This window comes from Phyllostomus hastatus, unplaced genomic scaffold (assembly GCF_019186645.2).
Source record: "Phyllostomus hastatus isolate PE091 unplaced genomic scaffold, TTU_PhHast_1.1 phas_contig_17, whole genome shotgun sequence".
NCBI lineage: Eukaryota > Metazoa > Chordata > Mammalia > Chiroptera > Phyllostomidae > Phyllostomus > Phyllostomus hastatus.
In genome coordinates, this window is record NW_025333664.1 from 22008755 (window position 1) to 22022302 (window position 13548).

Below are 13548 nucleotides of genomic sequence, written 5' to 3' on the forward strand. Positions count from 1 at the left end.
CTCCACCCTCCTTTGTGGCGAGGGGCAGAGGGGGAGGGGCGGAGACTCCAGGACTCCTGCCCCGGGGGTGGGCGCCTAGCGTTGGGGCAGAGGCGTGTGCTTAAAGCCGAGAGGGCCGGCCCCGTAAGCGCGGAGGTGTGTGCTTCTGTCCTCGCCCGGGCATGCCAAAGCGCGGCTGGGGAGGTAGTGGCGGCCATCGGGGGGCGACTGGCAGCCCCAGCCCCTCTGCCCGGGAGAGTTGCATAGACGTGGCCGGGAGGGAGCGCTCCTCCCGGGGAGCGAAGCGGGAGGGAGGCCCCAGCGGGGTCCGGGGCTCAGTCGGTCCCTGGAACCTGGGGTCCCTCGAGAAGAGGAATCAATAGGAAACGAAAGAGGAGGCTCCTCTCTCCGGTCTCCCTGGAGTGGGAGTGGAAGGCTCAGGAGGGTGGGGACCTGCCCCAGGCCTGGACCTCCCGACACCTCTGCCCACCCCCCAGCTGAGGGTCAGCAGGCCGGCCTCCCATGTTTGTGCCTCCTTCCCCAGCGAGTTCGGGCTCTGATGAGGGTGAGGCTGCGCTCTCACTCCCCCGGACGGCGTGGGGTGTGGTGGGGTGGACAGCCCTCTATGGCCTTTGCTGTCCCTCTCCCTGTCTGGCTCCCTGACCTCCCAGTCCAGCTGGGGAAGCCAGACGGTCCCTGGGTGAGGACAAGAGATTAAATAGAATAATAAATAGATAAATAAATAAATACACAAATAAATAACTGGGGAGGCCCAGACGGACAGGGCAAGGGCGTTTGTGAGGTGCCCCAGACCTCCCTGCAACAAATAAGGAGGGGTTCCTGCAGTCCTGGGGAGGGAAAGTGCTCATAGAACCGGGATTGGGCAGCTGGAGTCTGGAAGCCCAGGGAGAGACTCGTCCGGGGCGAAGGAGGGGTTTCTTTGCGGGATGGGGCCTGAGCTGCCCCTGAAGTCTGCCCCAGGCCAGGAGAACTCTGAGGGGCGAGAGGTGCTGGAGGGAAGAGGGGGTCTGCAGAGAGCAGGAGGTGGCTGGGAAGGACCCCCGGGATGGAAGCGGTGGGCGCGCGATGGCTGTGTGTGAACGTCTGGCCTAAGGCCCTGGTGCGGCGGGGATGAGGGCTGACACAGACGAAGAGGCTCCCCGAAGAGGCCCGAGGGATGGCCGCGCGCTGGAATGTGGCGTAGGGGCTGCAGGCCCTGCGTCCGAGTGTGGATGGGGAAACGAAGGCAGGCGGCAGGCGTGACAGTCGAGGGTAGGTTTGAGCCTTAGACTGGGGCCGCCGGTGGAGGAGTGGTCACGGCGCCTCAGCCGAGAAGTGAGAGGGAAGGTCTGAGCGCTGGAAGGGGAAAGGCGCGGGGTCTGGGTGGGCGCGAATCCCGGCTCTGAGCCCCGGCTGGGGCGCGGACCTGGTGCCTGAGTTGGGAGCCTTGAGGGGGCGGACAGGGGGTCAAGGTCCGAGTGTTGGGAGCCGGAAAGGACTCACACGGGTCGGGATGCGCTGGGGAAGACAGTGCCAGGAGAGTTGTGGGTTTGGGACTGGAGAGAAAAGTTCCGGGCTGGGAGAGGGGGCGCCACGAGGGTCGTGGACAGGGAAACGCAGCTGGGGGTTGGAGAGGGCACAGGTAGGGGGCCCGGGGCGCGTGGAGAGCGAGTTCCGGGCGCGGCGGTGACGCGGGAGGCTCAGCTGGCGGGGCCGGCTGGGGGCGGCGGGGGCGGCTCGGCTCCCTTGACGCAGGCGGCCTCGCAGTGCTTGTGGAGGTAGGACTTGAGCGCGAAGCTCTTGTCGCACTGGCGACAGCGGTAATGCTTGAAGGCCGAGTGCGTCTGCATGTGAGCGCGCAGGTTGGAGCGGTCGGCGAAGGCCTTGCCGCAGTGCGCGCAGCCGAAGGGCTTCTCGCCCGTGTGCGAGCGCATGTGGCCCTGCAGCAGCCAGGGCCGCGAGAAGGCCTTGCCGCACACGCCGCACTTGTGGCGCAGGTTGTGCGTGAGCACGTGCATGGCCAGAGCGGGCATGGACACGTACGCCTTGCCGCAGGTCGGGCACTTGCGCGCCTGCTGGCTGTCCAGGCTGCGGTGCGTCTGCTTGTGGCGGCTCAGGTTCGAGGACGTGGCATAGGTCTTGCCGCACTCGGCGCACGCGTGCCGGTGCCCACCGCCCGCAGGCGCCCCCGCGCGCCCCGCGCGCCCCCCGGCGCTCGCGGCGTCTCCAGCACCCCCCGCGTCCCCGCCGCCCCCGCCCCGCCGCCGCCGCGAGCGCCCGTCCGAGATGAAGAAGGCGTCCATGGAGTAGCTGTCGGTCACGGCCGCCTCCCCGCGAAAGTAGCGCGCCGACAGGCTGGACTGCGGGCTTTCGGGGTCGCTGTACTCTTCTGGCGCCGCGGGCGGGTACGGAGGCTCGGCGGGCGCCAGCTCCAGGCCGGGCTTCTGGTCCACATCGTAGCTGCTGGGAGGAAGGCAGTGCGGGGCGTAACCTGGAGGGGCGAGAAGGGAGCCGGAGGAAGGTGAGGCACAGAAGAGGGCTCCCCCTCGGGGCAGATCGCTCCCCAAGCCCTCCAGCTCCTGGGAGATGATGGCTGCTGGTAAGGCCACGGTCGCTGTCGGGCATCTTTGGTGCCTGCTCTTGGTGTCAGGCTGCGTGGGTTCAAATCCTTTTTGCGTGGACTGCAGTCGAAGGAATCCCCACCCCACCCTCCGGGGGCAGTGTGTCCGCCCTGTTCTACCGGGTTGGTTTTCCCTAGCTTGTCAAGTGCGTACAATCCGACGGTGAAGGTCTTATTTGTACCACACCCCCTTTCCAGACAGAGAAACTGAGTCCCACAGAGTCCGAGCTCACCGCCAGCCAAGGACGGAGCCAGGACTCAAACCTCAGCAGCCTGCCGCCCAAGCTCATGCTCTCCCCATTCTGACAGCGTTCTGCCGTTGTTGTTCTGTAACTTCTCTGAATCCGTTTCCCGGTCTGCAAAACAGAGCTTGTAATGGGACACTCCTTCCCAGGGTTTTGGAAATACTCGGTGCGGTGATGAGTAGAGCCGCGTATTAAGCTTTTATTGTGCTCCAGGTTCTCCCTCAACGCTTTCCCCATGTTGGCTCGTTTAATGGTTACAGACCCTACCAAGCAGGTTTCATTGCAATCCCCGTTTCCCATGTAAGGAAATGGAGAGAAAGCGAGCACACAGTAATTGCTATATAAATATTAGCTATCATAATTGTGCATTTTACTTGCTTGAAATAGTGATTTCGCTGAAGATTATTTAATTGTCTGCCTCCCTCAACAGACCCAGCTTCCCGGGGCGGATCTGTGTGCCCAGCCTGTGCCTGGCGCCGACGAGATCTGTGATGGGAAGATGTCACCTGAGTGGATCACACACCTGGTAGACAGCACCCCATCCCGGGGGGTGCTAGGGGATTTCAGGTCAAGTGAGTGGCATGTAATAGGAGCTCCAGGAAGGGGACTTCCTTGCATTACACTTGCTCTGGCACCTGCTTTGCTCCCTGCTCCACTGGATGCCTTCTGACGTCTGCCTGCCTGTGAGAACTCACCTCCGCCGCCTCCTCTTCCCTCCTTGCTAGAGCTGGACCAGAGATCCTGTTCATGTTGGGTTTGAGTGGCTGGTGAGTGTGCAGGTTGGGGCTCTCCCAGGGGGTTCCACAGCAGTTTCCCAAGGGCATGGGCCACCCCAGTTTGTCTCTGCCTCTCAGGGCCTAGCATGGTCTTAGCACTCTCCCTGAGGACCCCGAGGCCGGGGCTCCCAGGAGAGTGTCTGGCATACGAACACAAGCTTACCAACCTAATACTGAACCAACCACGTGTTTCCATTGCCCTCTGACTCCAGAGAGCAGTAGGGTTTAGGCCCCCTTTGCCTCTCATCTGGCATTTAGTGTGGTCACAGGGCGAACCTGTGTGGACTGTCTTCCAGCCCTGAAGACAGGATGTACCCTTAGTTTTATCTCTGTCCTATCCGCTGCTTGCACAGGACCCTCTGCACCCGGATGTGACGGGATGGTTGGGGTGGAGGCCTCAGTAGGGAGGGGCTCTGTGGTCAGATGATGACAGGGCCATGGTGGTACCAGTTTTTTAACTGGAGGAGGCTTGCACAGCCTCTCAGCACCGCCGCCCACCCAATCCTGCCTGCCTTCAGTCTGGAGAGTCTCCCACCTCCCACTGTAGGAGTCAGACCTAGTACTCAAGCCCCAATGTTCGGGGAATATTGCGTCAGACTGAGTTAAATACTCAGACCCCCTCCTTCTCCTTCAGCATTTCTTCCCATTGTAATTACTGATGGTAATACTCATAGCTTATATGTATTAAGCACTTACTATGTGCCAGGCTCTGGGCTGAGTGCTTCACTTCCATCACCCGCCTCACTGAAGCATCACAAAAATCCTCATATTACAGAGAAGGAAACTGAGGTGTGAGTGGTGGCGGCACTTGCTCAGGGGATGGAGGAAGGAGAGGAATTCACTGCATTACTTCCCACTTTCCCTACACTGGGAGGGCCCTGAGGAAGGGGCAGAGGCTGGGTTGTTCACTGCCTGTAACCAGGGGCCAAGCTAGTGGGCATTCAGCATTTGTGAAATGGGTGACAGAGATTTGCCAGGCCAGCCCAGCCCAGCTGGGTCTGCTACAGGCTATCCCTCCTGCCTGGTTTGGAAATGACTCGATTCCCTACACAGATTCTAGCTGGGTGTCCTTGAGCGAGTCATGCGTCTTTCTGTACCTCAGGTCCTTTCACTGGTTGTGGGAATAGGGTGCAGTCTTTGGAGGGGGTGTCTGAGTACGAGACCTGTGCCTTGCACGTTCTGTCTCGAAGGAAGGATGGCGTACGGGTTGGGCTCACACTGCAGAGCCAGGCTGCCTGGGTTGAGTTCCAGCTTTACTACTCCCAGCTGTGTGATCTTGGACCAACTCCTTGATCTCTCTTTGCTTCTTTTTTCCTAGCTGTAAAGGGAGGGCTAATAAAGGTGTCCAACTCACACAGTTGTAGTAAGGAGCCCACGAATGAACAGTAAGTGAAAGGTAAATAATATTGATACTGCTACCGCACTTATGTGTCAGAAGCTATCTTAGGGGCCTCACACATAGGGGTGCATTTTACCCGTGTGACTCTAAGGTTGCCACCATGTTCCAGATGAGGAAGCTGAGGCACAAGGCAGTTGAGGAACATGCCCAGGGCTGCACAGCTGGTAACTTCGAGTCAGGATTCCAACCCAGTGCCTGGCACGTTGTAAACCCACAATACGTGCTGGCCGTTATTGTTAGATAATAATAACAAACCCCCCAGAGGGGTTTCTGTGTTGCAGTTTTCTTGGCGTCTGCCTGGACACATCTTGCTGCTCCTCTCTCTTTCCTCACCTAGGACATGTCATTTCTACTTCATGTTCTGGTGAGAAAACTTCTGGCAGGTAATACAGTTCAATGAACCAGGCAGTCCTCGCCCAAACTGGGCTCTCTACCCGTAGCGCCCTCTGGTGGTGGCCTGCAACACTGCAACATTTTACTCCTGTCTCTGGGAGTTTATGTAGAAATAGGGGTACCTTCAAGAAAGGTTGCTCATCTACCTAAGAACAGATGTGCAACTGCCTTTGGGACAGGAATTTGTGGGGCCACACCTGATGCCCAGCAGCTGTGGAGTTTGGCATGGGCTGTGGGATGGAGTGGGGCTGTTAGAAGGAGGTGGTCTAACTTGCTTTGTGAGCTCGGCTGCGTTGTTTCACCCCTCTGGACTTGGTCTCTGAGGATGAAGGTTGTCTGAGATGCTTTGAAGACCCCTTCTGCCTGGTGCTGAATAGATTCTTCAGTGATGCCCATGGTCTTGTCCCTCAGCCCCCCACCCCATCAGCTCCACCTCATTCTGCCCAGATTCACTGACTGCTCCTTAGCTCTGTGACCTCTGGCAAGTTCTTTAACCTTTTTATGTCACCTCTGTACAAGGAAGCTTATAATAGGAATGAGTGGATTAATGCACATAAAGTCCTTAGTACAATGCCTGGCACAACATAGCTTCTCAAGCTGTTATTATCATTATTATCCCTTAATTTCCTGGTGACATCCTTCCAATCCGCCAGAGAGCAGGAGATGCATGAGTGTCTCGCGCACCTGGTATGACACACCCAGGGTTGCTGGGCAGCCTTGCGCAAAGCACCTTGCCTTTCGGGGCCTCAACTCTGGAGAATTCTTTAGGACACTGTGAGCCACGCTTTAACTCTGTACATGGAACCCAGGTGGGTTTTGGGTGCCCCCCTCTGCCCCACAGGTGAGTATAGAAGGCTGAGCTGCTGTCCCTCGGATGACAGGGTGGGACAGGGCTCTCTTGTTTGGGTCCCCATAGAGGCAGGGAAGCCCAGAGGCCCAGAGACCCAGAGAGAAGGGACCTGGCTTCCATCCTGGTCCTTGTACTCATGCCCTGGACCTGTGACCTCAGGCAGGTCACGAAGCCTCTCTGGGCTCAAACGCCCCCATTTTAGGGTAGGAACTGGAGCCATCCCTGCCGGGGGGCGGGGGGTGATGGGGAAGGCTCAGACACACTGGTGATGTGGAGATGTCACGTACATGTCACCTGAGAGTGACTTCTGGTTTTCCCTCGGTGTCTTGACAGTTCAGATCGGAGGTCCAGAGTCTATTTTTAAGAAGTCCTACACCCAGAGGAGTGGTGGGAAGGGGACTTTATGAGATTTAAGGTGCTGGACCCTCTCAGACGCTGTCTCATCCTGCTCTCTGACACGCGCGGGTGAGCGTGGGGGAATCCTCCAGCACTACGGCCAGGACCGCTGGTCCTCCAGCTCCCTGCACGCCCTTCCCAGCACCGCACTAACAAGCACAGAGGCCCAGAGAGGGGAGAGGACTGGGGTTGAAACCCTCCAAAGCCTGTGGTTTTTTTTTTTTTTCAAGACACCTGAGCAGGCATGGAGACCAGCTCGGGGAGGAAGGATTTTTCTAATCAGTGAGGGGGTGGATTTCTTCAAATAATATCCACCAGCTGGCCTGCGTCTGAGGGAATGATGGGGTGTTCAGGGTGGGGTGAAGCTATTGTTCCAGAGAATGCTGCAGCCCCTTGTGAGTTTTTGTAAATAATAATTAATAGAAGTGATGATTGACACTTAGGAGCACTTACTGTATAAAAGTTCAGTGCTTTAATTAGCTTGTGTCTTAGGGATCATGACGGGCACTTTTTCCGGGGTCCTGGTTCTGCAGAAACTGCGGCCCAGAGAGGAGCCCTGGCCCGCCTCCGTCACAAAGCAGATTGGCGTCAGAGCTCCTGCCTCCCAGTCCAGAGCTCCTTCTCTCAGTCTCTCCCAGATTCCCAGTGTCCCAAACTTCCTCCAGGGAGTTTCCAGCCCCAGTCCCACTTGCCTGTCTCGAGATGGGCAGAAACAGAGAGGGCCGGGTGGTGGGCCAGCTTCCCAGGTGGCCCAGTTTCCTGAGGAGGGCCGAGCCCCGCCTGGTGGTGGGGGCTGAGGGGCTGCTGCCTGGGTATATTTAGAGCTGCTTCTTGCTGTGCCAGGGCCTCGGGCCTCGAGAATCAGCTCCAGCCAGCTGAGCAGAAAGCCAGGTCTGTCAGCAGCAAAGCGGGATAAAAATAGTTTCTCCTGTCTGCTCACAGAGCTGGGCAAAGGGGCTGGTACCTCCCCCTCCCCTTATTATAGCATCTTTGTGAGCGGTTCTCCGGGCACTGGACCAGAAATGACACCCACCTCCCCCAAGGGCCTGGCAGCTGCTATACCTGCCCACTGGGGAGGGGTCCCTGAGTCCAGATGAGCAGAGGCAGAGTGAGGTTTGGTCCAACCCGACCAGGGCTGTAGGGCTGCAGGTGCTCATGACCCTTGACCCAGACCCAGGGAGTGTCTAGAGGATTCCAGGGCCCACCCCCACCTCCTGAAATCCCCCATATTCTGTTTTTTCCTGGCCATGACCCAGTTCCTGTGGCCCACAGGGAGGTCCACGGCTCTGCAGGAATCAATAGGAAAGATTTTCCAAGGGGTCTGGAGGCTGAGGGTCTTGCATTGCCCAGCACCGGTGGTGGGGCAGCCTCCCGCTCCCTCAGGGGGTCTTTCATAGGCCTTTGCTGGGCCTCCTGCTGGAGACCAGGTGTCGTGCACAGTGTGTGCCCTCTCTCGGGCCCTTGCTTCCTGCCCTTCCCTCCCTCTGCCTCAGGCAGGTGCAGCCAGAGAGCCCATTTCAACCTCCCTTCCTGCCCAGAGGCTGGCAGTGGTCACTCCAGGGGAGACCACAGCTGGGACGGAGGCCAGGAGTTCAGGGCCTCATCTCTCAGTGTCTCACCAGGCCCACCAGAGGCCTGCAGGCTGTTGGCACCCCTACAGTGCGGGTGAGGCACCCACTGGGGAGGTGTGACAGGGTCCACCACTGATGCCCTTGTGACCTCGGGCAAGTCAGGGGCCCTCCCTGGCCCCCAGCTTGCCCCTGTAGGTCAGAACTAACACCCCCGTGTGCGCCTTGCCTCTGGCCTGGCCTGTGGGTGTGCATGTGTGTGTGGCATGGGGAGTCTTCAGGACACACCGTCGCTGGGCCCACGTAGGGGCTCGGTGTCCTCTCCTGCCCTCCCTCGGGAACCACAGGCCTAGACCGTCCAAGGAGTGGAGGCTCTGCTTGGCCCCTGGTGTACCCCTCAGACCCCAGGCTTTAGGGGGACCATGGGCCCTGAATTTTATACTCCACATGGGCCTTGTTGTTCCACACTCCCGCTGACTAACTCTGAGGAAAATCAGATCTCTGATTCCCTAGAAAGTCAGAGCTGAAAGAGATCAAGTTCAACTGCTTGATTTAATGAGAGGGAAACTGAGGCTGGGGTAGGGAATATTAGTCCAAAGCTACGGAGGAAGTCTAGGCAGACTTGAGAATGGACCTGAACGTGACCTTGGACTAAAAATTGGACCTGGACCTTGAAACCCTGAACATTGACCTGGACCTGATCCTGGATGTTGAAACTTGAACTTGGATATGGATTTGTTCTGAATCTTGGACTGGACCTGTAATTTCAGGCGTTGACCCTGGACCTAGATCTCAGACCTAGTCCTAGAGCTGGGGTGGGGTGTGGACATTGGGTATGGACATGGGACCTGGACCTCAGCTCTGGACCTCGATATTGGACTGGACGTTGAACTGGACATTGGACCTGTATCTCTGACATGTCTCTAGTCTGGACCGTGGACCCAGATCAAGACCAAGATGCCAGGGGAAGTTATGGTTAAAGAAGACTCAGATGGGCCTGCTGTGTGTCATCGGGCACCTCCCCGACCTTCTCTGGGCCCCCTCAGCCACGGAATTGGGGCAGCCCTTTTGTATCCCTGCTCCCCACATGGGCTTTCTGAGGCGTGGGGAGGATGGGATGAGGCCTTTCAGTCAGGCTCCTGGGCCTGGCCCAGGGCGACTCGCTGGCGCCGTCAGAGGGAGTGAGAGGAAGTGGGCACTGGTGTGATTTGTCAGCCAGATAAGCCCTCGGGCAGAAGTAGGAGTGCGTCCTCGGCCTGCTAGCAGGGAGACTTAATGTAGTGGTGGAGGGCAGACAACTGCGTTATTGGATTGGCATTGATCCCTCATCTGCCTGGGTCGAATGCACTCTGAAGGAGCAGGAGGGCAGCACCGGCAAGGGGTGCAGAGGCAGGGGGACCTGGGGCCCATCTGGGGTTCACAGACAAGGTATGGAGAAGGTAGACACTCAGCTGGGGTCCGGAGAGACCCCTGCTGTGCAGAGGGCACGCAGCAGTCTTCTCTGGGATGGTGAGAGTCCACGGTGTTCCCCCCAGAAGGGAGTCGGGGCCTGTGAAGGGGGGCACTTGGGGGAATTGGAGGGCTAGTTTCTGCAAGGGTTAGGAGGATGTGAGCTGGCATCTCACCCACAGACTGAATCTGTGCTCAGAATCACCCAGGAGAGAGGAGGGGAAGGGAGGCTCCAAGGAGGCAGAAAATAGTGGGGGGGGGGAGGGGGGAGGGGGAGGAGCAAAGAGGCATGGTATTGGAGAGGGTGGTGAAATTAGATCTGGTCTCCCTTCTTTGGAGACCTCTGCAGAGCTTTCCCTGTTTGTGGGGCTGCCCCTCCCCTATTTATGGGCTCTGTGGTTTGGGGGGAGCCCGGAGGCCAGACACACCTGCTGCACCCTCTGCCCAGCCCGTGGAAGCTGAAGAGGAGCGGTGTAGGGAAGCGAAGAAGAGCCTTGCTCTGTGTGTGTGTGTGTGTGTGTGTGTGTGTGTGTGTGTGTAGGAGTCCTCCAGGAATTCTCCAGCACTCCCAGGCATTCCCTGAGCTGGGGGTACACCTCTTTCATGTGGGGTCTTGCATCTTCATCAGTTAGGAGCCTTTGATTCCCTTGACCTGCACCTGCACAGGCCCCCTCCTCACCCCCCACACTCCCCTCCCACCATCCTTCTGACCCTGCAGCCCTTGCTGCAGGAGCGGCTGGTAAGAGGATCTTTCTAATAACTGGAACTATCTCCAGCCCCAGGCCCTCCCTCTCTCCCTCCCTTCTCCTCCCTCCCTCCTTTCCTCCCTCACTCTCCTCACCTCCCCCCTCCTCTCTTTCTCCTTGTTTACCCAGCACACTTACACACGCTGGGAGAGAAAAAAACGTCAGCTCAGCAATTTTTCACACTTCCCTCAAACGCTCAGCAAGGTTATTTCCGGCAGAGCAGAGACAACGGACCACTAGGAGCTGGCAGGCTCTCTGAGGACCCCAGCGCCCCTATCAACCCTGGAATGAGGGAGCCCCAAGCTGCCCAGTCCAGCCACCCACCAGGGATGAGAGAGGCCCCTGAAAACAGGATATGGCAGACCCTGTGCTTCCTGGTCATACTCAGCTTGAAGGGTCACCCCTTGGTCTCTGGCACCGACCCTCTACTGCAGACACGGCCAAGGCAGCCGGGCCAGGGCGCCTGGCTTCACCGCAGGGCAGCCTGCAAAGACTGAGGCCAAGAAAAATGCTGGATCTCAGAAACTCTGCCACCCTCAGCCAGGCATCGGCTGGTAAATAGAGCCCCACAAAAACCCTGACAATGGCCCCCTGCATCCTTTTACTCCCTTGTGCAGGCATCTCCAGGGCCTCCCACATCACACTTGACCTTCAGAGAAATGGACATTGTCAAAGTTGGAAGGACACTTAGTTCATGCTATGCAAACTCTTTTACTGCTGGGGAGACAGAGGACCAGAGAATGGAAGGCACTTGCCCAAGGTCACACAGCAAGCCAGAGATCTAGAGCCCAGGCCTCCCAGAGTTCCGAGCCAGGTGTCAGCCTATTGGGACAGTTTTGGGGTTCCCATGTGGCCAGGGAGCTGGTCTGGAGCCCTTTGGGGAAAGGGCCAGAGATAAGGGTGGCTCTAGGGTGTCTAGTCTGGTAGAGCCTCCACAGGAACACCTCTGCTGATGGCTTCGCCCTGATCCCGCCCCCACCATTCTCTCAGGGGCTCCTTCTGAAGCTTTTCTGGACTGAATTCAAGGTGAGGCACTCCTGCCTTCCTCCTGAGGAGCAGCCCGCAGTTTCGGCTGTGCGTGGGGAAAGTCTCTGGGCTTCTCTGGGTTTCCTCAGCTGGCTTGGGGCAGAACCACGGGTGCCTCGAGGCGGGTGGGAGCCCCACACTTCTGCCAGTCCCCCGAGGGATCCCCACCGCAGCATTGCACGCATTTCAGTTTCTGCCCAGCCCCCAGCACGCACTCCCCAGCCCTGGCATGGCCCCAGGTCCACCCTCTGTCCTGCCAGCACTCGGCCAAGCTCAGCCATGTCCCTGAGCTGCTGTCCTGGACCCCAAGAGGCCCTGGGATCAAGGAAAGAGGACAGTAGAGTAAGGAGCATGTGGGCAACAGGAAAGGGGGTTGGTTCTCTCAGGTCTCTGGGTGAGCCAGGGGCTGAGGGGCCACAGCTGTATTCCCGATCACTCCCTAATTTCTTTGACCTTGATGAGGTCACAGAGCCCTTTGCCCAGCGCCCTCTTGCTACCTGGCTTGGCAGAGTGATGGAATGTGGGTGAAGTGCTTGGAAATCCCAAAAGCAGGAGCTCCCACTCTCCTGGGCTCCTGCCTTTGCCAGGCCACCTTCCCCCTCATCCTCATCCCTTTCTCCTCTCCTCTCTCCTCTTCTCTTTTCTTCTCTCTCTCTCTCTCTCTCTCTCTCTCTCTCTCACACACACACACACACACACACACACCCCAAAGCTGATGCCACATGTGATGTCAGATTTCTTATTGCCAAAGGGATGCCTCCTCTCCAGACACCTGCCCTGGTGGGGGCCAACCGAGAACGGTTTTGTGAGCCCTTTGATGGGTCCACAGAAGCAGTCGTCCGTTCTTTCCCACGCCCTCCACAGATCGCCCTGCTCTGGGCCTGAATGACCTCCCTTGTTCCCCAAACCCTCGTCCCTGCAGGAACTTGCTCTGAGAAGAGATGGAGTGTGTCGGGGGGTGGGGGACTTGGAAGGAGCAGCAGGGCTGGCTCTGGAGGCAGGTGAGAAGCTGGAGTGGGGAGGGATTGCAGCCCAGGGATCCAGGAGTCACTTTTGGGGAGCCCCTCCTGGAAATCTCCTCCTCCTCACGGTCCCCAGGACAGGCCCAGCCTTTGGCAGGCATGTGGCTGAGGGTAACAAAAGAGTTGCTGAGAGAGGGGCCCTGAGAACACTTGTCTGGCATCGCCAGGGGGAGCAGGTTGGAAGGGAAGGAGGGCGTCCCAGCTACCCCCTGGGAGCCAACCCCATCTTCCCGGAGATTGGTAGTCTAGGTCCGCTCACCTTCCCCACCAGGGGAGCACACTTAGGTAGCCAGTTCCTTCACTCAGCCAGGGGGAGGGGACCCTCGGACCGCCTTGAGCATTAGCCTGCCCAGCATTAGCCCTTCACGGGCGCCCCTCTATCTCCTTTCTCTCACCACACCTCACTGTAGCCCCGTTCTGGGGCCACAACTTTCCGAGTCCGATCTGGCGCATGGCTTCGGAATGGGCCGACCCTGCGACTTTCCCTTTGTAGGGTCCTAGCCCCTGCCCCGCCCGCCGGGCCCTCCGGAAGCCCGGGAGGCGCACGCCTCCAGGGAAGTCTCCTCTCGGGGCTCTCCGCCGGCGCACCCCTCCTCGTAGCCCGAGTTGGTGAGGGCCCGAACCCCCTCCCCTCTACCGCCGCGCCGGTCCCACTCACCGTTGTCCCCGGGCGGCCCTCGGGCGCCAGGCAGCACGTAGGCGGTCTCCAAAGGGTGATAAGTGGGGGCTGGCACCCCGCTGCACTGGAAGCCATCCCCTTTGATCTTCTTTACCAGGAAGGAGCGCGGCATGTTGCGACTGGCGGGGGGCTCGGCGGCGGCACTTGCGTGGGGCCCCGGTGGGGGGAGGCGGCCAGCCGGGCGCGATTGGCTGTCTGCGCGGGGTTTCAGCACTGGACAGCTCCCAGCGGGCGGGCGGGCGGACAACAGCGCCGAGCCGGCCCCAGTGGCAGCCGCCCGGCTCGGCTCGGGCTTGGCGGCGGCGGCGGCGGCGCGCAGACAGGCGATCGCTGGAGCTGTGCTCAGCACTCCGGCTGCCGGCTTTATATGGGACGCAAGCTGGAGGAGATCAGGTGGTCC

The 13548-nt window shown here is 59.2% G+C and overlaps 1 protein-coding gene across 1 annotated transcript; it reads right to left on the reverse strand.

Annotated features, from left to right (window-relative positions):
- Positions 1-1675: 1675 nt before the first annotated feature.
- SCRT2 (scratch family transcriptional repressor 2) lies at positions 1676-13277 on the reverse strand. The gene is made up of 2 exons (XM_045832868.1): positions 13128-13277; positions 1676-2470 (listed from the first exon to the last, which is right to left on the reverse strand). The coding sequence occupies exons 1-2, from the start codon at positions 13258-13260 to the stop codon at positions 1680-1682; spliced, it is 924 nt and encodes a 307-aa protein (XP_045688824.1). The 5' UTR covers positions 13261-13277; the 3' UTR covers positions 1676-1679.
- Positions 13278-13548: the final 271 nt, after the last annotated feature.